This window comes from Vanessa tameamea, chromosome 7 (assembly GCF_037043105.1).
Source record: "Vanessa tameamea isolate UH-Manoa-2023 chromosome 7, ilVanTame1 primary haplotype, whole genome shotgun sequence".
NCBI classification, from domain to species: Eukaryota; Metazoa; Arthropoda; class Insecta; order Lepidoptera; family Nymphalidae; genus Vanessa; species Vanessa tameamea.
Genome location: NC_087315.1, coordinates 2297306 through 2323683, shown reverse-complemented (window position 1 = coordinate 2323683; position 26378 = coordinate 2297306). Strand labels below are relative to the sequence as shown.

The window sequence follows — 26378 nt, the reverse complement described above, 5'->3', positions numbered from 1 at the left end:
ATTGAAAATATGCGCTTTTACGATACGCTGTTCGGATCGTGATGCTATATGTAATGTCTATGATGATTTCGGAATCGATTTGATTTCTATTCTTTACATAACATGAATATTTATCTGGTTAATGATATATTTCGTTAGCCACACCAACGTGATGCTACTGCTAACGTATTATTTAATTTTGCCAATTTTTAAATAGTTTATTCGCATTAATAATGCTCGTTTCTTTGATTGATCGAATTTTTGTTTCAATTAAAGCGCATTAATTCGAATAAAAAATATATTTCCTTCACAATTCCAATACAATTGATTACCGATTTATAACGGTTTATTACCACGATATGTATTTTAGTATGAAATAGAAAGTCGTTTCATTATTATTCTTTTTAATGTTTTTTTATATATTTTGTTAAATTTCCGCGATAAATAGATATTTAACGATATAAAAAAGTACGAAATTTTTATTTTTATTTTACTTTTTGGAGGTAGATTGCTATTGATCCGTTAAATCGTGAATTGCGAATCACTTATGAATTTGGATTATTTTTAAAACATTTATGTCCATCTCTTTTTTTATATCAATTTTAATAATTTTCACATATTTGATTATTATATTGGTTCTGTCAAATTAGGTCTATAATATTAACTTGTAATTTTTTATTCCTAAGTGTTTTTTTTTAGTTGCTTGAAAAACCCCCTAGGGTCAATAAGTGATTATAAAATAAATATTTTATTATGAATAATAAACTATCAAATAGTATCTTACCTAACGGTAACTGCTGCAGATTTAAAAATCGATTCCAAAATCGATATTAGTGGACCTATTAAGTAACCTGATTACAATGACGATTGTCATTCAATTCGTATTCGGAACAATTTCTATTCACACGGTGAAATTTTTCAACCGCTTGGCGACGGAAGCGTTACCCTTATCAGTTGTTTGTGATACGATTGCTATACAGAGACAAGAAACAGTACGTGAGAACCCGCAAATACCGCAACTATGCCTGGTGCTATCGCTATTGTTATCAATTTTAATATTTAATTTAATAATAATATAATTTTGTTTCGAGTTTTTTTGCTTTAGTCGTTGACAGAATATTTTTTTTTTCACGGTTCATATATCGTTGATATCATAGTTGTTAATTAAATTTCAATATTATGTAGTGGGCGGTTTTTATTATACACATATGCTCAGTGCAACGGATCAATACAAAATGCTTCAATGTTTTTATTCATTTAATATGCAAACTTTTTTTTATTTAAAGTTGCATCTTTACGAAATAAGGAGTTTTGAAATTAATGCTATTATTATTCGATAATAAATTAAGAGGGGATTCGTTTTTTTCAATTATGTTCATAAAATGTCTGATCTGCCGTTATCACATTGATAATCGCTGCGTAAATTGTTGCGGAATAAATAAGTTCTAGAACTTTTTAATACAGTACTATTACATTAAAATTGCAATCATACGTCAGTGTGATATGATTCACAGCTTTATATTGTTGACGTCTTATCTTCAAAGAGTATGTTATACTATTAAAAAGTTAACATTTATTTATAAAAGCCAACATAATAAACATTTTGTGAATACTTAAAAAACTAATTTATTAATGTAAGTGCGTGAACCATAAAACTATCAATAAAATAATTTGCATCCAATATTGTGCCAGTTTCATAATGATCATGACTTTTGATAATATTATGTCGATTCGATTATAATTAGGGCATCCTGTATGCTGGATTGGAAATAGGGTTGTCAGATACTTTTTATTTATTTGTCGTAAATTATTTAAAGAAATATTTGATTTTGATAAAGTTATTTATTATTTGAACAAAATGCCTAAGGTCTATAAATCAATGCGTTTAAAGCAAATGAAAAAACTATGAAACAAATGAACAACATCAATTTAGTTTGCCCTATAATTCCACTAAGCTAAAATTGTACATGTGATACATCACAGTATATCGCATAAGTCGAGATTTTAACACCCAATTTAGGCATTGAATGAATAGTATTAGAACTCAAGTGTAGTGCGAATTCCTCGACGACTAAATGCCAATCGAGTCGCTCACGCAATGTTTTCGCCAGACTCAGCTAGACGCACGCGCACCGCGCATGCTGCGATCGACAAAGGATTCTTTGTATTAATTTGGTTTAATTTACTCAAATTCATGCATAAATTCAACGTTTTCTATAACGAGACTATGGATATATCTTCTCTATGTATGCATGATAGATCGAAGAGAAAATGTATGGTTAAAGGATAATAACGTAAACTTTCCATTGAACCAATTAACATAGTAGATTTTTTATAATCGTTGTAAACTTGTATTGTAAACAATATTACTTTACCCGAGATTAAAACATTGCGCAACAAAATACGCAGAATATTATAACGAAAATTACATCAACCTTGCAACGCACTAATAAATATTACAACTAGTTTATAATTGAACAAAGAGCGGCAAAAAAATAGCAACAAAGTTGACCTCTACAATTGCAGCTGTCTAAAGAATTTGAGGTTGAAACGAAAATTATTAATTCTTGAGTCGAGTCGTGATCGCGGCATCCTTGACGGCAAGTGTAGCATTTTCTAATATACAGGATGAGCTTGGTATGTGGGTCGTTTTGTAACTCAATGTCGCGTATGTTACACGTTTCGCCTTAACGATTGTACCTAAAAACATTTTATGTAACTTGTGTTTTTTAAATTATTATAATTAACGGAGCTGTATCCGTACCGTACGTACCTAATCATTTTTTATAAATAAATTTTATATCAAAACCACTTAAATTCTTTCTACATATAACAATTTTTTAAGTTCATTCGTAGTTTCCGTCTGTCTGTGGTACTAGTTTACTATATTATTAATAAAGCTCGATATACCAATATCATTTCCTGGATTACGTATTATACGTAAGTAGGATTGTTTTTCAATCCATGACTTTACAATAGCATTTATTGTTCTGTTTTTTATTAAATACATTTGCTAACTAACTAAATGTCGGTCCATTATTTTATTTTAGTTGTCTTTTTTTAGTAAATACATTTACATGTACGTAAGCTGCTATTAACTTTTTTTACTGATCGACTGTTAATAATGTTTTCCGGTATTAAAATACTATTTCGCCTTGACCATATTTTACAATTAATACAATCTCCTTAATAGCTTTCCTATTAAATCTGTATCGTTCATTGTATTTTGGTATCGCTGTGATTAATGTGTCAATAACATATTTTACGATAGATGGCGTTGTTTATATATTGAAAGTTTTCTATTTTGTAGATATTAATAATCAACTTAGCGACTTTTTTTAATACTAGGTGGGCTAGAAATATCCACGTGATGGCAAATAGTTATAGAACTATTCCTTACCCTACATCGTCTATGCGTGATCAACCTTGGGAACTAAGAAGTGTCCCTTACGCCTATAATTACACTGGCTGAAACTGAAACTAGAACACAACATTCCTGAGTAATGCTGTTTAGCGGCGAAACGGCGACGGGCATTTTCCTGGTGTCGTTGTTACTGGTTAAAAATTCTCAATCATAAAGCAGAGTCCATACTTGAAGTGTCAATAAGATTTACGTAAAGACAGCTGGTTGCCTCACGAGGATCTGTAGGACGGAGTTAGTATGCGCCCCGTGCAATGCGTCGATTTTCCTCAATATAGCCCTTGATACAGTAAGGGCATTCCGTTGCAACATTAACAATGTATCTAATATTTAAATAGCATGAACTTGATCTACATATTTGCGATTTACCCTTGATTACTAAACTTGTTTAAATTCAAATTGTAATAGTAAAAGCAAAAGTTGTATTATTTTTTTCTTTTAATCTATGAAAAAAATCTTTGTTTTTTAATGTCGTTAATGTTTTTTAATTTTTGTTTTTTAAACGTCATGTCGTAGTATATTTTTATATCAAACATTTTATCTGTCTGTTTTTGTCAGTAATGTAAAATATTACTGTCCTTCTCGTGTCCTTGTGGTCGTCACCAAAATTAACTTTAGTTACACATTATTTATTTGTATCTTTCTTTGCTATGCAATCATACGATTTTGAACCTAATTTTTACGATACAGTGTTAATTTTTACTTACAAAACTTTGCTGCTATTATTACTATATGTTAATCAGAATCGCTAATTCAATTGAATTCATGACGTTAGTTAAATATGAGCGCAAAGTCTGTCATAATAAAAACTATATTCGCATGACGACCTCGTGTGCAAAGATTATAAAAACTTGTATGGAAATTATATGATGTAATATCCGAAAAGAGCGTTGGATCATTTGAATATAACATTTATTATTATTGTTTAATTATTTTTTTATATGAACTTAACTAACTCGTTAACTCGTGTTTTTGCACTGTGCACTATGCTTTACGGTCAAATGAATTATATGCTGAAGTTCATAGGTGACTGACACGTGCTCGTGTGGATATAATTAAGATGAAATCGCACTGTAATTTGTATGATAATGTATTATTTTTTCACGATATAAAATGTAAATAATACTTTCGCGCAGTATAATTAAGTATATTTTTAAAACTTTTATTCTAATATACTCTTTTATGCACTTTTTAAGTTGTAATTTCTAATTTTATTTGTAGGCCGAATAAGCATAACGAATTTTAAACAAAATTGCAAATTGCACAGATACAAGATTTACGACAATACCTATTTAATAAATTCACTTACACTACACGTAATAAGGCCTTAAACTCTCTTTGGTACTTTTAATCACATTCAGAACATTGTTTCTAATTTTGAAACGTACAAAATTTAATATTATTTAATTTAATATCTACAAAGATATGATTAATGCAAATAGAATATTTCGACGACAACTGATTTAACTTTTAAAACTATAATGTTGCAAGTCCATTCCTTTGCAATATTAATCAGTCTATTCGAATTTAGAACGATGTTCAAATCATTTAAAAGAAAGTGAAAATGGATTCCTTCCCGCGACTGCGTTCGTACGCGACGGCGACGAATCCCGCGACTCGAGCTAGTTCCGTTCCGTGTTACGCAGCGCACGTACGCCGAGGCCATGCTAATTATCGGCCTCACGAAATCGAAAGTACGTTCGTCTAGATGTGGGTTGTGAATAACGTGTAAAGAAACGTAAGTCGTAACTTACGGACTTCGCTTTTATGACATACCGATTGCATTCTTCCTTTATTAACGCGATTATGTTTATTTTAAATTTCGAACCTCTACAATCGTTTGTTTTAAATCGGCTTCTGAATGACTTGTAATGATGACCTTTCTCGGTTGCATTCCAGACGGCGTCAGTCACGTTTCAATGCAAATTGTCTGTCGTAATCGAAAGCATAATTTTAAATTAAATTATTGTTTCAAAATTATTCGGTAAAGCATTCGAGTATCGACCTCGATTACGGATATCCGAGAAGCATAAAGTTACATAATATTAATACTTTTGTTTCTTATCTGTTGTTTTAGCGCGCACGATCACGCGATCGTCAGGGTCAGCTCGCATTTTGACAGATGCCGCCATTTTGTCGAAATCGGAATGTACAATACGAATATAATAAGTGATATTCGGGTGCGTGAAGCGTGAAATGATCACACGATACTGTAAAAACACGATTTAACATAAATATTCAATAAATGCAACCATCTAAGCTATTGAAGGTTTTCCGTTCGTTCTATGGATTTCATTCGCAACAAATCGTACATATGTACGCAGTAGGTACGTACGTATCGAGATGGTAATTGAATTACCTTTGTAGAAAAAAAAATCAACGCCGGTAATTGACTTTTATGGTTGTTGATAATTTTTTTAATCGCAATTGTTGGCCATTCGGATAACTTCAATTATTATTTAAACATATCGATATGAACTATTGATAAGATCTATTTAAACTGTTCATGTACGGAAATAAAAATGAAAATTGTTATAAAAATGATTCATATATCAAGTGTCAATCGAATAAGTGTTATATATTTTATTACATTTCTGTTATCATTTCATAAATTTTATACATCTATCGACTTTTTGAATTAAATATTTTATTACTGAAACCTTTTATATTCGGGCACCATATGGTCAAGATACCTGAGCGAAAAAATAGATACCTAGTAATTAAGCAGGAACAACGTTTGATAACCTGTATCTATATTGTTTAGTCAATGGCTCGTTCTTAAACGACCTAGAGATCTTGTTTTGACAATAAAAATCGTGACAGCGCTTTAAACGCTTGATGGTGGTATCTATTGTTAGCGCGTGTTGTTTACAACCTGCATGACACTTAACATATACTATGTGTTATATATATCAATTGTTTGTATTGACAGCAGTACATTGAAAATATACGGATTAATTTTCCACTAGATAGCATTTTCGTTGACTTTAGTAAATAACCCGTGAATGAATTACTGCTGTGCTAAAACCTCCTTCCTTTTTAACACGCTTTTTGAGAAGAAAATTTGGATATTGCACAAAGTTGTTCGAAAGATTTTCATTGCATTTCAAGCACGGCATAAATTATGTAACCGAAATTAAAAACATAAAAATTAATGGCTGCCCGGTATGGAGCCGCTATCGTCAGTTAAGATTCACGTGATCTTGCCGCTGGGTCGAGACAGTTCGATCCAAAACTGTTACAAAGTAGCGACCATTAATTGGGACGACTTGTCGTAGACTCGGTCAGTCATTCACACATAAGCGCTAATGATCGCTGTTTACAGCAGTACGCATTTGTAGTAGTTCTGTTGTATATTTGAACGCCGGAAAGATTTGTAATACGTGATGGCAATTACGATGGAATGTTTGAGGAATCCCTGATAGAACGTGTTGGTAAAAAAAATGGTTTAACTGGCTTTATTTATTATGTACAAAGTATATAGAATATATAGCACAGCAAACTCGCTCTAATTTTTAAGCGACTTCAAAAAAGAAGGAGTTTATAAAGTTTGTTTGTATTTTTATGTTTGTGATCTCAGATCTCCGTCATATGGGATTTTTTTGTTTGGGACGCTGTTCTTCCTGTTTGGTACCATTAAAAAGTAATAAACTATTACGATTACAACAATACACAACAATTATTCATACTTTATAGCCCCGTTCGTCTTAAAACTCATCTGTTCGAGGTAGTTTAAACATCGATATACCGTTTAACTATTAACGCTTACTAATTTTATCAATATTAATGATAGTTCTCACTGATACTGAACATAAAAATGGATTTTTTTTAAATAATAAAGGTGATCTTTACAGAAATACCCCATAGATCAGCAGTTTTCTTAATGTCTAATGACTTAAATGTACAAATTATGTCATTGGTGTTTACAGGGGAAAAATTAAATTTTGATTTGCATTCTCGTACATTTTTTTTTCATCAATGATATGGCAACTGCAGGAGAAGAAATAAGTAACTTAGTTGTAGAAACTGGTATGTCAGAAAAAAATTGTTCAAAAACTGAAGCAACCCGTTCACTATTTATGACTTTATTATTATAATTTAAGTTCAATTCGGTGCTGCGACTGGCACCTCTACCAGTTTCACAATTAATAATTTTCCAAGTCATTTTTATTTTGTCATGTGCATTCTTAATTCTATTTTTTATAGTTAAAGACTTTGCCAAAAAGCACACTTTTCTAAATAATTTTGAATAGTTACTTAGATAGTTGGCAAAAGTGGCACTGTGATTGTACATCCTTTCATTATAAAGCTCGTACATTCGTTGCCTACTTTTATGAATTCCAATAGTAGCCCAATCATTGAAATTTAAAAAGTTTTTTGTATTAACTGTTTTAGAAGTGAATATTGCATTAAACTTGTTTCTAATTAATTTAAATAGATTATTATACAAAACATTGGGATTATCACTAAAAGATAGGTGTGGGAGATTGGCCATAATATTACTTCTAAACTTCTCAATACGACTTGTGGTCAAAGGAACAAACATTATTTTTTCGAAATTGTTTTTTTTTAAACATGGAAATTAAATAAATCTTGTTGTCCACAATTATCTGAATTTAGTTTATTAATAATAATTTTATTTTGTGGAATCTGTTATTCTAGTTGGTTCTAAGAACAGATTTACCAGATTATATGAACTTAACAATGATCTGAATCTAATACTTGTGGTTGTATTATACAGTAAATTTATATTAAAATCTCCATAAACAATAATTTCTTTATTAGATTCAGATAATTTCGATAAAACATTTTCCAATACATTTTCAAACAATTCATATAATCCATTAGGTGGCCTGTATACGCATACAACAATGACACGCTCAAGCTCTGCACAGGCTATTTCTATAGTTTGCTCAATAGAAAGGCTATAATCTCCGTAATAAAGTATATCTTTTCAATAAACTGCGCAGCGAAGCACTTTCTTTCATATCTATAAAATACATTTAAGATATTTCTTATTCTTTTATTAAACTAATTGTAAAGCAGATTATCGGGCTTATACAAAAAAAAAGAAGTATTTTCTGTCATCCTGCAGCTAAGAAGTTAATCTGTTACAATCTTCTGTATCGCTTATAAAATCGTCTGTTTTGTGTTCATTCTTATTCCGTCTGTTTAGGTTTGATTTCCATTAGGCTGTATGAGTAAGGCAGTATTCTTTCAGATTTGATGACGTTACCGAATCCCGGCCAGACTGAAGTTATTTATTCATTAAAAATGAAGGAAGACAATAAATGTTAAAATTTTAAAATATTGTATATCATGTTGTAATTATTTAGAATAAATAAATATATTCTTAAATATATTATTATTTAAAATAATGTCAATTACGTCATATCTAATCATTTAAAAAGGCACTTAGTCTGTATGACACAGGTGACTTCGTCATGTCTCGTGGTTTTTATTAATACATAAATAGGTGTATATTTACCACTCGAGAGGTGGATTAACAAGTAACCTATTTCCTTTCTGGAGACTCAAAGTATCTCCATACTTAATTTCAACTGAATCGCTCTAAGCTTAAGCGTGAAGAGGTAGCAGACAGAGTTACTTTCGCATTTATAATATTTGCTACTGGTTTAAAAAAAATGCCTAATGACTGTTATGAGTTATAAAAATGGCATTACTAGAAATTCGTATCGCAATTCTTGAAATAAGTCTACGGTTCTGCGCCTGACTTCTCTTTGATGCTGGATTGCCGTCCCATTCGACTAGAGAGAAAAAATAGATAGTACATCTGTTTCAGCGCACATTTTTGTGCACATAATATAAAAGGTTACTGTACGCCTTAAAAGGCTATGGAAAAAAAACCCTTACCGGGATTTCATCATGGTGGTTATAAAATAAGAATATATATATTTTTAAACGAAAATAATAAAGAATTTCTTTCGCACGTTCGTCTCGATGCGTTTATTTGCAGACTTTACTTTATCAAATATAAGAAAAATAAACTGTGTTAGAGTCATATTGAGATCCTGGAATAGAAAAATAAGGTTAACAATTCCAAATAAACGGAATAAGGCTAATAAACTAATCGAAAGCTCTTTGAAATATTTACAAAGCCAAGTACACACGAGTACGTAGGTGTCATCAATCAATCTCAAAGATAAGGAGTCAGAATTAATTTGACAAGATAACAAAAAATATACAAGCAATAATCGTACTTTGTGCGCGTAAGTGTAATTAATTTATGTACTTTTTTTATCGTGAATCCTACGGAAGATTGCGAGCCCAAACCCCGGGCAAGCGCTTCTAAATTTTCCATGTGCTTATAATTCATCTCGTGCTCGGCGGTAAAGGGAAAAATCGTGGGGAAACTTTTAGGTGTCGAATGAAAATCTTTCAAATTGATATTCACCAACCTGAATTGGTGCTTGGCATCTTAGTTCATAACAGACTGGTACACGATGAAGATCAAATGCGGAATACTTAGATATTGTTGTATAATACTTATATATTTGTAACATATATATATGTAAATGTATGTCTGTGCCCTCATATGTTGCAACCTCCTCCAGACTTGCAAAACCGAGAAAGTCTAAAGTAGGCAAGTTTACCTAACTTCCTAACGCAAGCGTTTGACTTAGTTTACTAGCTTAACTGCCTGCTTACAAATACAGTATTATTTTTCAGTTTTCCGTCATATTTTCCTACCATTATTGTATATTCATAAAATATAGTTACACTGATGAGAAGTAGACTTATTAATTTTACATATCACATGAAAAGGGTCGGAACTTCTGAGCATATGACGAACTTATTTTCAAATTATAGAAGAGATAGTCCTTTATAACCGAAGCATAGGTTGAAGTCTCTATGTTGTTTTTTAGATAATGGATAATAATTATTTAATCATAACATAAACATAAACATAATCAGCCTGTAAATTTCCCACTGCTGGGCTTAGGCCTCCTCTCCCGTTGAGGAGAACGTATGGTGCATATTCCACCACGCTGCTCCAATGCGGGTTGGTGGAATACACATGTGGCAGAATTTCGTTGAAATTAGACACATGCAGGTTTCCTCACGATGTTTCCCTTCACCGCCGAGCACGAGATGAATTATAAACACAAATTAAGCACATGAAAATTCAGTGGTGCCTGCCTGGGTTTGAACCCGAAATCATCGGTTAAGATGCACGCGTTCTAACCACTGGGCCATCTCGGCTCTTATTAAAGTTATTTAATCAAATTAAAGTTTTAAACAATTGTAATATTATCACTATTTAATCCTATCGTATTTATCAAGATACGCTCGTCATGTTTCTGAAGTACTGCGGTAAGTCAGCTATGTGATCAAGACGCCCGTTTCTTGTAGTATTCCAAAAATTTCAATCATTCCACGATAAATATCGTAAGATAAAACAGGATTAAGTAATTGTCTATACTCAATAATCAAACGTTACGTGTTTGACTATTGGAACATATTTCAAGATCAATTGTGTACTTATATTGAATCAATATTATTTTTATTATCGATATACTCCGTTCACGATAAAAAAGATCAACATTCGCTTTCATTAAAACGTTACCACACAGGGCATTAGCCTCCGAGCTAGTTTTGCATTGTTTGGAAATAAATCACATTGTTGTTCCGCGCTCGCACGTTACTGTTCGCACGCAAAATACGAAGTTCACGATCGGTAAAGTTACGGTGTCAATATAAGCGGTCGCTAGACTCGCTAGGCGCTTTACTCTAAACCTTCTAAATAAAAAATAATATTAGTACATTGGTCCCGTAAGCTTTCCTAAACGATTCATCTGATTGTGATGAACGCCACCGAAGATTTTGGTCTACGAAAACCAAAAACTTCTGTACATGTTTAACCGTAACACAAAATATAAACTTTTAATGCACCCTTATTCTAACGTATTTACAATTCCTTACTTATCTAGTCTTCCTAGTCTACTATAGTCGTATTTGCTCATAAATTATGATGAAATACATTATCGGTATATTGCTAGTGTAAAAAATTGCAATTTTGCTAATTGATGACAATGTCGCAAACACAGGAAAACTCTGCTGTCTCTCTCTAATAGTCCAATGAGGCTGCTATCCGATACGTCTGGGAATAGATTCCGCAGGATCAACGCTTTCCAAATAACCTGGGTGTGATAGTGCCAACTGTCTAGCTCCGGACTGCCACTGAGAATTTCTTTGACAGAAAAGGCATTATACGATTTAGATCCGAAAACTCGCGACCTGTTACAAGTACGAGTCGGACTAGTGCCCTAAGGGTTCCTTACCATTTTCTATAAAAATGGCAAAAATATCATATCCGTTGTATGGGAACCACCTTAAAAATATATTTTATTCTGTTTTTTTATATTTCTTGTTATAGCGGCAACAGTAATACATCATCTGTGAAAATATCAACTATCTACCTATCACAGACGGACGGACAGCGGAGTCTTAATAATAGGGTCCCGTTTTACCCATTGGGAACGGAACCTTTAAAACGTTATTACACAAGACACAAGACATGTTCATAAGTCCATTCAGCTTGTAAATCCCTTGCTATTTCTACACTTACTTGTCAGTCTTCCGGCTTCATTTTACTTGTCCATTCTTAGACGTCAGAATTTAAATCTGCACTTGCATTGTATTTACGTCATTACACTACGTATAAAATCGTCATTAGTCATAAGAAAAATGTGAAAAATTACGACACTTTACTGCTGTTATGTTGTTAATGTAACACTTGTAATTAAAATACTATGTATTCAAATAAAGAAACTATTCTTTATTATTTATAATATAATTAATGTCGATAATGTTTGTTTATAAATTCCCTTTAAAATTGTATGTAGTGTCTGATAAGAATCAGTGTCGATAGCTATAGTGTATGCTAAGCACTCTCGACATTTTTGAACATGTTTCAGTCTAAAACAAAAAATATTCTGTAGTTTTACTAATGTGTCGTAAACTGTGCAACTGATTCTATTTTATTTATACTGGATCATCATGAGCCATCATGGCCTGTCAGTGCCTGCAGCAATAACACCATTAGCGTATGAAATATCCTTTACATTCAAATTGATTCTTAAGATCGTAAGTTTTTTTTTAAATATATCAACTAGTATCCGTTGTAGAAATAAAAGTTAATATCATATTTTACGTACAAAGTGACCAGCGTGACATTTATTTATAAACGCTCACAGTAGGTCCTTCACCCAATTTAGTTTGCGTGATAAGCGAAACTATTTTTAGAACTTGCTTTTGCCATACCCGCGACTTCATTCGTGTCTACACGTACATAATAATTTACCCGAGGATGTAAGAATATTATATATTTGACAAGAGCACGAATTTTACGCTTGTCACCTCATTAGTCTGAATTTCAAGCCGGTGAAACTGGAAAGGGCATCTACTTATGATCAAATTATATACTAAAATTTGCGAAACTCGCTGCATCTCTGGTATAAGTTATATGTATATCGGGTACGTAGTTTTTTTTCCGTTATTCAATACAAAAAACAACATAGGAGATGTTGTTTTTTGTTTTGTTTTTTGTCATTCATAAATATAGATTACACAAATATAATCACGTAATCCTACCTAAGCAAATTTAACTTTACTTGACGTTTATCTAAATGGTCATTGGTCGATGGCAGACGATGACGCAATAAATGACCAATGAGTATTCAGTATTTATTCAGAATAAAAAATCTAACTTGGTTAAAAAATAAAAAACTGTCTGTTTGTACATTTTATCTTGAAAATCGAATGAATGTCATTTTTATCAAAGGCCGCTCAAGTAACCTAGATTCTTCAATTCACTCTGTTTATCATTTCTGTTTCTGAGAACAGATTTTACATTAATAAAAGATATATTTTTACCCTTTTATAATTACTTAGCCTGAATTAAGATCATTGTCCATAATCATTATTAAGTATGCACTAAAAAGTTACCATTCTTTCAAAACCATTTTCTTTAACTAAAAAAATATATCATAGCTGTTTTTATTGTTCCATCAAAAAACCGAAACTTTTATCTCCTGAAAAAGTACCACATTTTTACCTAACACTCAACCTCTTCGCCTACGAATTCTAAATTTAAATTCAATCGAAGTCTGTCTGCAATTTTTTAATAATTTTGACGCAAATAATAACAAATGTTTTTAAGTAAATAACTTTAGATTCACGAATGATTCATGCGACCTCGTTGAGGCAGATGCGCATAGCCTTGTGAAATACCTTTGCACTTATTTAGTCAAATAGGTCCAGATTAATGTAAGGACTGGCTTGTAAATACGACGCCTTTTTGCTTCGGAGATGGAGATTTCGATCCTTTGCCATCCTAAATAATATTATAATCACAACACTGCATAATGTCTGGTTGTATAATTTTCGAATTGCGAAGGTATTTTTTCTCATAAAACTAACGTTCTTATATAGAAATTCCTGTAATTACACTTAATTACCGGCACAAGGAATATTTAATTTGAGATACCATGATTAAAAATCGTCTTTGGGTAAAAGTGAACATACATTTGCCAGTATTCTGGTATCAATAAGAAAAAAAAACAATTACCTAACTTTTTTTCCTTCGTAGTTGATTCGCATTCAAATGAATGGTGATTAATACTCTCATGTCAATACGTCTCGACTTCAAATCTAAAATTATAATAATTAGATTATCAAGATAATATGCTTCTTAATGTAAATAACTGGATTAAATTAGAGGCCAAGGCTTACAATATTACATATTCTGACATTGAAAAGAAATTCACGTATTAAACTTATTCTTGGATTGCGTAATCATAACACGAACTCGACCTTCAAGCGACAAATTTTAAATTATGAAGAAATTTTGTACCCGTTGTAAGAAAGAGATTCGATACTGTCCAGTTTTGGCCTTTTTTTATATTTCATCCTTGTATTATTTTCCTTAAAGTAATTTGAGAGTAATTATCAATTATTATTTAAGTGTAAAGAATTAAGCTGTAATAATGATAAAAGTTGAATATTATTTATGAAATAAACATGATCTAAAAGTATCTTGCTCATTCATTTAATAATAAATTTATTATTTACAAGGTTGAGTAATGAATTTATTAAGCATTATCCGTAATATCGAGCAAGGTCGGTAGAATAATCACAAATGAAAACCAAACCAGAGAGAGCACTCATTATTTTATAATTACTAATTTTATAAAACGTTGTTAGACAATTCATGTAGAAAAAAATCCCAATCAAAAACAACATATTCTATAAAAAAAAAAACAATGTATACAAACTATTATAACAGAAACATTGGTCAATTTTATTTACAACTCAATGACGTCATAAATCATAAGCCGTAACAACATCGTCAAATTCACCAAAATCACCAATTACTGATATTTTTTGGACAAACTATGAAAGAATAACTTCACAAAATATTTTATGAGTCACGAATTTAAATCAGTTATTCCATATTAAGTTAAACGGCAGTTCGAACATCCGATGTTTTTTTTTAATATTCGTATATGTTCACTGCTATAAATAAACCAATGTTGCCGATTCAAAATGTTATTTCTGTTTTGTTACAGAGCGAGTCGAGCTACACCTCTTCAGAAGAAGGCTGCGGCGGTGGTGAGCGCCACGCTGTGCTCAGTTATGAGCAAGTACGAAGGCTTAACGATGTTATGGACGAAGTTGTCTCTATACACGGCCGAGGCAACTTCCCAACTCTTCACATCCGACTGCGCGAGCTGGTGGCGGGCGTACGGGCTCGTCTCGAAGCCGCTCAAACTGAAGGCGGCGCAGGGGTCGCAGTCCGAGACGTACGTCTCAACGGTGGCGCCGCTAGTCACGTCTTAGCCGATCGCCCGCAACCTTATTCCGACATCGACCTTATTTTCACTGCGGAGCTACCGACGGCACGTCACTGTGATCGCGTCAAGGCTGCAGTTCTTGGACATCTTTCAACTCTTCTCCCGGCCACGAACCCTCGTCGACGCGTCGCGCCGGCTGGGTTAAAAGAAGCCTACGTTTCAAAAATGGTCAGAGTCAACTCTGACGGTGACCGTTGGTCATTAATTTCACTGGGAAATTCGCGTGGTCACAAATCAGTAGAACTGAAGTTTGTTGATACAATGCGTCGGCAGTTCGAATTCTCAGTTGATTCGTTCCAAATTGCTTTGGACTCTCTACTCGCATTCCATGAATGCGCTCAACTTCCTATTGGAGAAAACTTCTATCCGACCGTCGTCGGTGAATCTGTATTTGGTGACTTCAGTGAGGCACTCATGCATTTATCAGAGAAGTTGATCGCCACGCGGCAACCAGAAGAAATACGCGGAGGCGGTCTTTTAAAGTATTGTGCACTTTTGGCCAAAGGATACCGGCCGGCAAGACCGGACAAGATCAAAACCCTTGAACGCTACATGTGCTCAAGATTCTTTATAGACTTTCCGGAACTCGGTCAGCAGCGTGCGAAGTTGGAGGCTTACTTACGGAACCACTTCGTGGGTCGAGATGAGGAGGCGCTAAAGCACAGGTAATATACGTAGTTTAATTTATTTTCGATCGCCCCGAAATAAGAAATCAATAAAGCTATCAGAAAAAAAAAACAACTGTTTAACAAAACAATCTCCCGTAACAGGTACCTGACGCTGCTGCATAGCGTGGTACGGGAGTCGACCGTCTGCCTGATGGGGCACGAGCGGCGGCAGACGCTGGCGCTAATCGAGGCACTAGCGTGTCGCGAGCTGTGCGCGCGTGCGCCGCTGCTGATGCCGGCCGTGGCCGCGCTTCCGCCCGCCGGCTACTATGTGTGCGTGTGCGCGGCGTGCGCCGCCTGCGCCGCGTGCGCCGCGTGCGCCAGCGCCGCGTGCTGCGAGTGCTACCGGCCCGCGCTGTGCCCGGCGTGACCGCCGACCCCGCGCCCGCCCGACCTCTCCTTCGCAGTCGATCCACGATGAATTTAGTGCCAAATGTATATAATATAAAGGTATATGTATATGTATGATTCGACGCTATGTAAACGCGTACGATTGTATATAATGTGAGATTTCGCGCTTCGTATCCTTTCGATCTGTGCGACCGAGGTATTATTTCTTGAGAAGCGAGCGCGGTCGGAGCGCTCTCGGGCGGAGGAGACGACTCGCTCTGCGTCAATTCGATGTTGCTCACTCTACTTTGATCAATTTTCGTCAATTCGTGATGCGGCAAACTAACATGATCGTCCCGTAATCGCTCGCCTCTAGTGACGTCACGTGTCTTATTTCCTGGACAATGATAACATTCGTATTTGCCAATCATAAAGTATCAAGCTACAAAACCTCCTTACATATTATCAGCGCTCGGTGTAGAGTCAAGACGTGAGGTAATTTCTAGTCGTACTCCTTTCGTGTTGATACATTAATATGTTAGCAGTACGAAAATTATTTTCACGCGACGGTGTACGCGATGTTAGGATGTAAAGCCAAGTCGGTGGTCTGCCTTTTAAAAGACTAGTTACTTATTTTTAAGCTTCGTATGTAAAGATTGTTTTCATAAAGTAGTGGCATGTCTCTCTCAAACAGAACCGCGGAAATAGACTGAGAAAGACACAAGGATCACGAGGAAGATGAGCGCAGGCGTTGCCGGAAAACAAATTTAAAAAAAAAAAGTTTATACTTTAAAGTAGTTTCGGCTCAGACCTAAATAAATAATGTCCTATGAAATGGCCTTTAGAAAAAAAAAACATTCGATATTATATTGTAAAAAATAAACATATTGAATGTAATTACAGTCGGACGCGGAGTTACGTACTCGTATTTTCGCAAACTGCTTCAAACGATTTCGTTACGTACAAAGGTCAGAAGGTTCCGCTCCTCGGTATGATATAACTAAAATATACTTATTTTACTATTATATTTATTAATCAGAAAAATTGTATGTATACTGTTTCGTGATTGCTCTAGTATTGTATACGGCTTGGCATACGAAGTAACAAAGTAAGATAATTATAAACAATATATTAAAAAAAAAAATATTTAAAAAAAAATACAAAAAAAATATATAACTAAGGTGTGTACAATATTAAAGTCCACTCTTAATATTAATACACCATATAAATATTTTAAGAACATTTACATGTAGTAGAGTTTAGCTAACAGAGTACATACATAGAAATCTTTTTTGATTACGTCTCAATACAACAGTAGATTGTATGAAGAAAATGTGATTTAATTGTTTTAGAATTAATGTAATGTTGTCGATCATTATATAAATATTACATAAACATTATTATATAGTTAAATTCAATAGAGATATATTATATTGTTGTATTTTAATTATATATAGTTATACGAATGAAAGTGTCCGTTCCATGTCTTATATAGTTGCCAATGCGTATTATATAATATATAACAAAGTGTATGTTAAATAAATCATTTTTCGTGTAAGCTGTACGTATCCGGGGTAATCAAGTACAATCTGCTTGTAGTTTTATCGTCTAATAACTTCGGAACAATGATTTGAATGAACGAATTTCAGAATTGCTCACTAACGAACCAAAATTTAAGATCTCATTTTTATTAGCCTTCGAAATTTATGTCGAAATTATTTTCTTCGAAGTCGCATTTGTGTATCAATTCAGTTATCATATAAAACAATGTATATCCATACTTTTAGTGAGAAAAAAAAAATCTTAGTATCTATCTTATACTAGTAAAAAATTTCAAATATATCACTTCAAAAGTATGGACGTCATCACATCCATTTTTGATATGAAACTCACTTATATTTTCGACAGTTGTACTTAGATATAAATGAAGTACATAATATTATATGAAAATTAATCTATATTCCATTATTTAGAGTGATAGAATGTTTGTCACTCGTTATTCGTATCGAGACAGGCGTCTAAGTTATGATTCGACAAGTTTTTTAAATCTTTTTTATTGTCTACTTATAAAGGTTTAATTTCACAAGGTATATTTAGATGTGTAAGGGTAAAAGCCTGACTGAGGGAAAATATCGCGTGATTTTTATTTCCGCGCTCAATCGACTGTGGAAAATCGATTTCTGTTTCGGACAAAAAAAATCGATAACTTTTTTATTACTAAAGATTATACTGAAAAATTTTGCACAAATGTAGTTAGCTATATCGGCTAAAAAATAATGTTCTTTTTTTTTTTAAATTGTTTGAAAATTAAAATAAAATTCAGATCTCCAAAAAATACTTTTTTTAAACAGAAGAACAGGTTCAAAACCTAATGATTTTATTCATAATTCCGAAATACAAAATGAATATTAAAAAAATATATAAAATATAAAGTTCTGCTATTAAAATTATAACTTATACTAGACACTTAATCAAGTTCCTTCGCATTATTTCTGTGCGCATTTATAAAGTTGGTTAAGTATGGATATGAAGTCAAAGAAGAATATGAAATATGTCCTGATTTTTAGTTGATCCAAAACATTTTCTGGCATGATGGAAACAACATTTTTTATAATCCTTATAAATGTTGACCAATAGGAAGCCCTGCAAAAATACTTGATGCTATTTTCAGATCAATCCTGGCGGCCTCCATGGCATAACTGCCAGCATTATTTGTTATAGATTCAACTATATCCATGTGAAGCCTGTTCAACATGGACTTTCGTAAATATAAAAAATATAGTGACCTTCCAAGAAAAAAATAATTTAAATAGTTAGTGCAAAATTTCCAACAATATAGTTTAATTTGACCTTCAAAGTAATATATAAAATTAAAAAATATATGTCAGTTGCGACATTTATAAAAACCATTTTTAATTTTCCACAGTGTGCATCGCCTAATCTTGAATCGCGTGTGCGTAACGTAACGTACATAACAAGAGCACGTAAATAAAACCAAGCGATTTTTCCCGCAGTGTGTGCTAGCTCTAAGACGTTATTACTAATTGATAAGTAAACTTATAACTTGTGAAATTAAATCCATTAATCTGTGATTAAAAAGTAGATCAGCTATTGGCGTTAACTATTAACTACCTCCTTTTATGAACGATGAAGCTTCCTTAATATACATTTGTGTAATTATAAATCTTAAAATTGTACTTACATAACGAAATATAAATCTAGAAATTAATTTGTCGGTTAATTTTTATTGTTAATTTCAGTAATTACTTTGAAATATAACCGATTGTACGCGGAGGTCATATTCATGTTTTTACCAGTAAAAGTTTTGTGATTTATAGTTTCCACTGACGGTCTAATGTTTATATATTTTATTGAGAGACATTGCAATATAGCATAGGTTTTTATTTTTCCGTAGTTACCAACAGTTTTCAGCTAGCCTTAAAGTAATGTATCATTTAATGTTTTCTATGAATTGGTCGTTGACGCTTGTGTGTTAATCTTGAACGTTATTTTTAAACGACGAAAATTATATATAATTTGTTCTTATTCAGTCGTTAAAAATAATTTTAACTATCGATAGACGCCAACAGAACATTCGCTAACTTCCAGTTTCAGAAACGCTGTAAAAATATCAAATCAATTACTTCGATGGCAAATGTTGACGCGATAAGCGACCATTGAGCGTTCAGTTAAGCCAAATTAGTTAATCTTACTTTGATCAACGTTTCAGAAACTGAAACTGTTTAATAAATCCTTATATTAAAGTTTATTATTAAGTAATTTTTGATTTGTGAAATTCTTTGATTTTATGAAACGTACTGGATTTTAAACAAAACAGAAATAATCACACAAGCGTCTTAAATTATAAGCGTTGTTATTGGTTACATTAATTCAACAATAAAGGGATATTAAACGATTACATAAATTTAATTTGAATTCATATAGCAAACAGTCATTCAGTTGATTAATGTTAAAATTTGACTTATTCATAAACTACAAATTATGTTATCATATAAATTTAAATATTATATCTAAAGTAATGAGGAATAACATTCTTCCAACAATATCTATTAAAGTAATAATAACAGGATTAAAAACATTTTTTTTCCACATTCGCATGGCGTACGTCAAACCGATATAGCTAATGACGTCGATACTACGTAAATAAAACCGATCACGTTTAAAGAACAAAAAGTCTTTTATAACGTGAAGAACAAAAAAATGTTTATTCAAAGAGCATTTGAGTAAAGACGTGAAAACATACCGATCGTTTATTCGTTTAATATCACACCAGTTGTTGATTTAATGTAAAATTTAGTACATATTTATCTTGAGTCGAATATTATATTGAAATCACAAAAAAGGCTTAAATTTTAAACGCAAATCTTTTAATTTTAATAATTGATCAATTTTATATTTGGCTCATGATATATTTAGTGTACGATCAGCGACAAAAGTCACTTCGATTTGAATAAGGAGAGTTTATTGAAAATACTTATGGGATAAAAAATGAATTGTTTTTTGTTGCTGTCTGTACACGTACTACTACAGCGCCATGTTGCGATCCTCGCTCATATGTTAAAAGCGATCTCGCGACAAACGGACTCTCTAATTAAGGGGACGCTAGTACATAAAGCCTTAAGTTGTATAAGCTTATTAATTAGTTTTATCAGATATATTTACATTTGTAGTTATTATTTTTTCTCTTCCGAGTTGCCTGTTTCGTGTAACGAGAAGCGTGAACACGCTGTTGTTGGGTTACATAATGATTACTATATATTTGTGAAGAGTTTTAAGCTATTGTAAATTTTACAGAAAACTAAATAAAAAAATGTTGTGAAAATAAATTATAAAAAAGTGATAAACAGTGATTTTTGTGTATCATTTCATATCCCTTCTACATTCCAAGCAAAATATTAATTATACTCATTAGCTTGCCTCAAAGAAACCCCTAATCAACTTATCTCATACACAGATTGAGAAGTGGATCTATTCAAATCTGTCTGAAACACAAAATTCAGTATATAATATAAAATTTAATAAGATTATTGAATCCTTTGCTATATCATAATTGAATTCTGCCACATGTGTGTTTATCAAGTCGCATTAGAACAGAATAATGAAATTAGCTCCCTACGTTCTCCTTAAGAGGAGAGGAGACCTTAGCCCAGGAAGAATTTGTTATCCAAAAATATAAACAAAGACCTTTTTTATTTGCCCCTTACAATACAGTTACTTGTAGAAATAAACATTTCGAAATACCATAATTAGGTTGAACTGTATTGACTTATTTATTTTTATAATAACAAATTACTTATAAAAAAGTATCGAGATAAAAATGTGTCCTAAATGGGACTCTTGTGGTGGTCTCCTAAGATAAAACACTGCAAATATTCTTATTTATAAAACATTAAGATAGTACTAATTATTATCAATGTAATTATTGTTTACAAAAACAAAGCATTATAAATCAAGAGAGATTTCGATTATTTTTTAAAATATACCGAAGTAGGTATTGCATTTGTCGATTGCATATCAAAATTATATTTATAAGCACACACAATAAAGTTAAGATATAATCAGCGAGTACGTCATTAATGGTTTTACACAGTTCATAATATTATCTACGTAAAATACTAAGAATCTTATCCAAATCTAAATTATTTGGAAATAGACTGGAAAATTTAAAATATCGGGATGTGGGTCGTAAACAACCGCTTTACCTCGCTGGAAAAAATTCATTTACGCGGCTATCCATATGATGCCAGAATACTTGGTAAATTAGCGGCACCCACACCGAATTTTTTTTTGCTTCTGTGACGCCCCGATGGTTATGCGGCCTGTTTATGTGGGCCACTAATTACTAAGGTGATTGGATACAAAGAAACTCCCTAGAAACAGTTACTTTAACGGACCAAAGAGCCTTGCCTAATGCTTTGATTCTACCGCTTTTAAAAATTGTGCGTTCATGGAGGGCTCCAAACCATTAGTGAGAATGGTTTTCAGTGGTTTTGGTGTCAATTCGAATAAAATATTTGTAGTTCACGGTTGCAGTGTTCGAGTTAGTAAGTAAACACTATATCACCAACAATGTAAGATATAAAATAACAAATTCAACACTCTTTTTGTGTAAATGTCAAACGTTTGACCCTGTGGTTAGATTTAAAAGTCAAATAATCGAATTATTCATCGTCAAACTTCATTTTGAATAATAATACTTATAGTTAATTTAAATAACAAGTATAATTGTTTAAGTATTGTTTAATTTTAGTATTAAGTAATTTGTTTAATATTAAGTATTTATATAATTGTTTAAGATAAAGTGGTCTTCTCTTGTTACAAATAATATGGAGCTTAATAAATGACGCAACTTCACTATGGTCAGCCAGGGTCATTTGTAACAGAAGTTCTACAAAAGTACATAAAGGAATGGTCTAGGATTTTGATATTGTCGAATAAGAAATCAGTGTTCTCATTTACACAAACTTTGCACTTGAAAACTCGGATGACCTGATTTGAACCCGCGACGTAATACACGTGTCTCTAAAACTTACTTATTATGTAAACTCACTTTAAAAAAAAAAACAACCATATTATTGTTATAATTGATATTCAATCAAAATGTATAAATTAACAAATTGCTTGACATTTAAAGGAACATGTATTGCGTTACAAGGAGCCCGAGTGAAAATGTCACTGACGTCAGGTCCTGTCTATGGCGAAGGCGTTTAATATACATTTAGTCTAACGGTCGCTCTAAATACAATCATGCAAAGATTGCGCCATTGCGCACACATAAAGTTAAAGCTCGGACTGAACTGGACATTTCAAATAACCGCTAGTTAAGAATACATACATACATCGTTTTCTGATCAAGATTCGACAATAATAACATTATACAACATCTTAGCATTTTTGGAACATTTTCAGTATATGCTTCACAATCATTTGTAAAAGGTAACTTATAATCCTCGCAAGAGCAACTCATACGTAATTAGAAGCAAACAAGCAAGATTTACTTGGATATTTTTTTGGATCAATAGTTAATGAAGCTGATTGATAGATTGAGATTCTATAATATACCTCTTGAATTAGGTAGGTTATTACAGTCAGACCAAAACATATTACAGGGTATATTTATTTCGCAACGGAATATTATTATATTTATAGTGTTACTGATATCCTGATGTTCTTCTGACCTAGTTCGCGACAGCTCTTCGCGAGGGAGCGCGGCTAGCCAACTGTGCGGGATATATTAAAGCTCACTCTCTTTTCTTTCACTTTCACGATCCAATGGGAAACCAAACTGCAAACTTCGCGCTACTAGGAATTTCTCGACAGATATTCCCAATAACTTGTTGTCCCAACTCAGCTCTATTCAATTAGAATGCCACGGGTTCTGCTACCTAGCTACGGTATATCGATTAGACGAAGGAGGCAGTCACATTCAAAGAAGTCACACTGAAGCATTTCCCAATTTATTTGTTAGCAGATCTTTAGAATGGCTTCGAAGTCACCAAATACGCCACAGAGTGAAAGTCTTTTATTTGATACTTAAGGAAAACTTAATAGACTTCTAACGCTCAATAACAGTCCTGTTCTGGTTTATTAAACAAGAATACTGAAATGGGACATAACGTCTTGGACGCCACAGTAGGTGACACTTTGACGATATCAGGGTAACCATGCTATATTTTTACAGTCTATTCTGCTTACTTATTTGAAATGAATAAAATTATCTTTGGCAAAATTAGCTTTAAACAAAACTACTGCTTATAAATTGTATGCGGATGGATACACTTCTGAGCTAATACAGGTGTTTCTGTTTTTGTATTTTTAAAATTTACATAAAATTATACCAGTTTACGATAATATTTTACTCAAACACAACCAATACACGATCTTTGCTCACCAAGAGTCACTAGTTGAGCACATATAGTGCGATTGGAACAATAGTTTTGTTTTGTTATAAAAATCCTTAAACCTGCTCGCAGCGTCACGCTCACAATCTAAAAAGTCGTTGGACGTTTTAGTTTTATTTTAGAACTCAAATACATTTAAAAATTCTTCAAAATCGGTCCAGTCCTTTAAGTTGAACTTCAGTAAGTACCCTTATTGAAACAACCAAAAAAGTCTTAATTTTTATAAATTATGGAAAATGGTTACCATCTCCAATAGAAATTACTATTTAGCCGTTGATAGGGCATTGTACAAGTCCGTCTGGGTAAATACCATCCCCTCGGCAATACTTAATATTGGTGTGTTCCGGTTTGAAGATTGACTAGAGTCTGTGTTACTACAGGCACATGGGAAACAAAGATTAGCGGCGCATTGGCGACGTAATAAATGTTTAATATTTCTTACATCGCCAATGTTTATGGTTGGTGATCACTTACCAACAGGAGGCCAACTTGCCAGCGCGCCAACCCACTCTAAAAAAAAAGTACAAAGTAAGCTGTAAGCCGCCAACTATGAGAACTAAGATTCTTGTAACTAACAGTGTTAATATAAAAAACACGTAACAAATAATTGTTGTTTGATCCAATCATTCAGCCTGCTTATGAATTTCGGTAAATTTCTATTACTTCCCGCCGTTTAAAAATTTCGTTTACAAATCAAGAACATACCTAATACATACAAATAATAAATGCTAGAATTATCAATGTTTAAAAATTATTTGCTCAAGTGACTTTTCCTTGCAATTTTCCTTTGAATAATATATACGGTCGCGTGAGTTTCAATAACAGTAATTACAGTTTACTTCGCAAATATTAATATTTATCATTATCTACCGAAGAAAAGAAATAAAAAAAACATTGAATTATGTTTAATTACCTTCTGATATCATTTCTTGTATCCATGTAATTAAACAAGTGTTTATAATTTCAAATACAGTTTTAATAAGAACCTTGATTGCGCGCTACGATTTTACTTTAATTTTTCATACATGGTATGATTTCGATCATATATAATATCGAATCAGAAATGGGGAGATCCGGAGATCCGCAGAAGAAAAGTTATTTTTTTTATATTAAAGTTACCGACATAGCCCGAAGAATTGCCACACTTAAGTGGCAGTGGGCGGGGCACATTGCTGGAAGAACTGACGGCCGATGGGGCGACGAGTTCTCGACCACAGACCGTAAGACGCAGCGTGGGTAGGCCCCGCACAAGGTAGTCCGACGACCTGGTGAAGGTCGCGGAAAAAAGCTGGTTGCTGGCTGCACAAGACCGGTCGTTCTGACCTATGTCCAGCAGTGGACGTCACAGGAATCTATTGAACGTAATTATAAGGCCACGCAGGAATACAACAATGAAATAAATAAATTTTTATCTTTACTTACTTAATTTTTTTTATGATGGTCTGGCATATGAGCCAATATAAGGTAAGTTGTCACCATTTCCATAGACATTATTACCTACTGCAAGAAATATTAATCATTCCTTATGGAACTAAGATGTACCTGTAGTGTCATTGACTCACTCATCCTTTAAACCGGAACACATACATAAATACCAAGTATTGCTGATTGGGGGTAGGATATACAATAAGTGGTCGATACCCAGACGTACGATACGAGCCCTACCTCCAACAATAATGTAATTATTATTGTTCATATTGTTTCCTTGTAGTCCAGGCCTTACTTTAGTTTCGTATGTATTATTAAAGAGTGAGCAGCCAAATACATATATTAATAAAACATTATATTTAGTTCAGGTTCAATGTTCGCTTTCAAAATATCTTCAGTTTTAGGTCGACTTATCATAACAGCGTGTGACTTCGTCTCATAAAATGAAAGGATTTTGTCAATTTTATTTACGAATATGTAAACCAAACGATTATACGATTTGTTAACATACAAAGCAATGATGTACGGTAGTTTTTTACGTAACTTAGTGATTGACTGACTTGTATGTCTATTAGCTACGCGTAGCTAAAAGGTCGTAGATCACCAGGTCATGGATTCAAACAGCAGGTCCGGCTGAAAAAAGTTATTCAGTTTTTCTGTCAGTAACAGCCCGAAATCGGTAAGTAGGACTGTGTACACTTGTAACTCCATTCGTGTCAAACTAACCGTCCTGTCAATGAGAGTATGGGAAAAG

The 26378-nt window shown here is 32.9% G+C and overlaps 1 protein-coding gene across 2 annotated transcripts in view; it reads left to right on the top strand.

Annotated features, from left to right (window-relative positions):
* LOC113400755 (terminal nucleotidyltransferase 5C) overlaps nt 1-17648 on the top strand; it is a 217335-nt gene extending 199687 nt beyond the window's left edge. For both annotated transcript variants that reach the window (XM_026640403.2, XM_026640404.2), the window contains 2 exons: nt 14992-15941; nt 16047-17648. In XM_026640403.2, coding sequence (XP_026496188.1) covers nt 14992-15941; nt 16047-16314 — 1218 coding nt within the window. In that variant the 3' untranslated portion in view covers nt 16315-17648. The remainder of the gene's footprint in view (nt 1-14991; nt 15942-16046) is intronic.
* Nucleotides 17649-26378: the final 8730 nt, after the last annotated feature.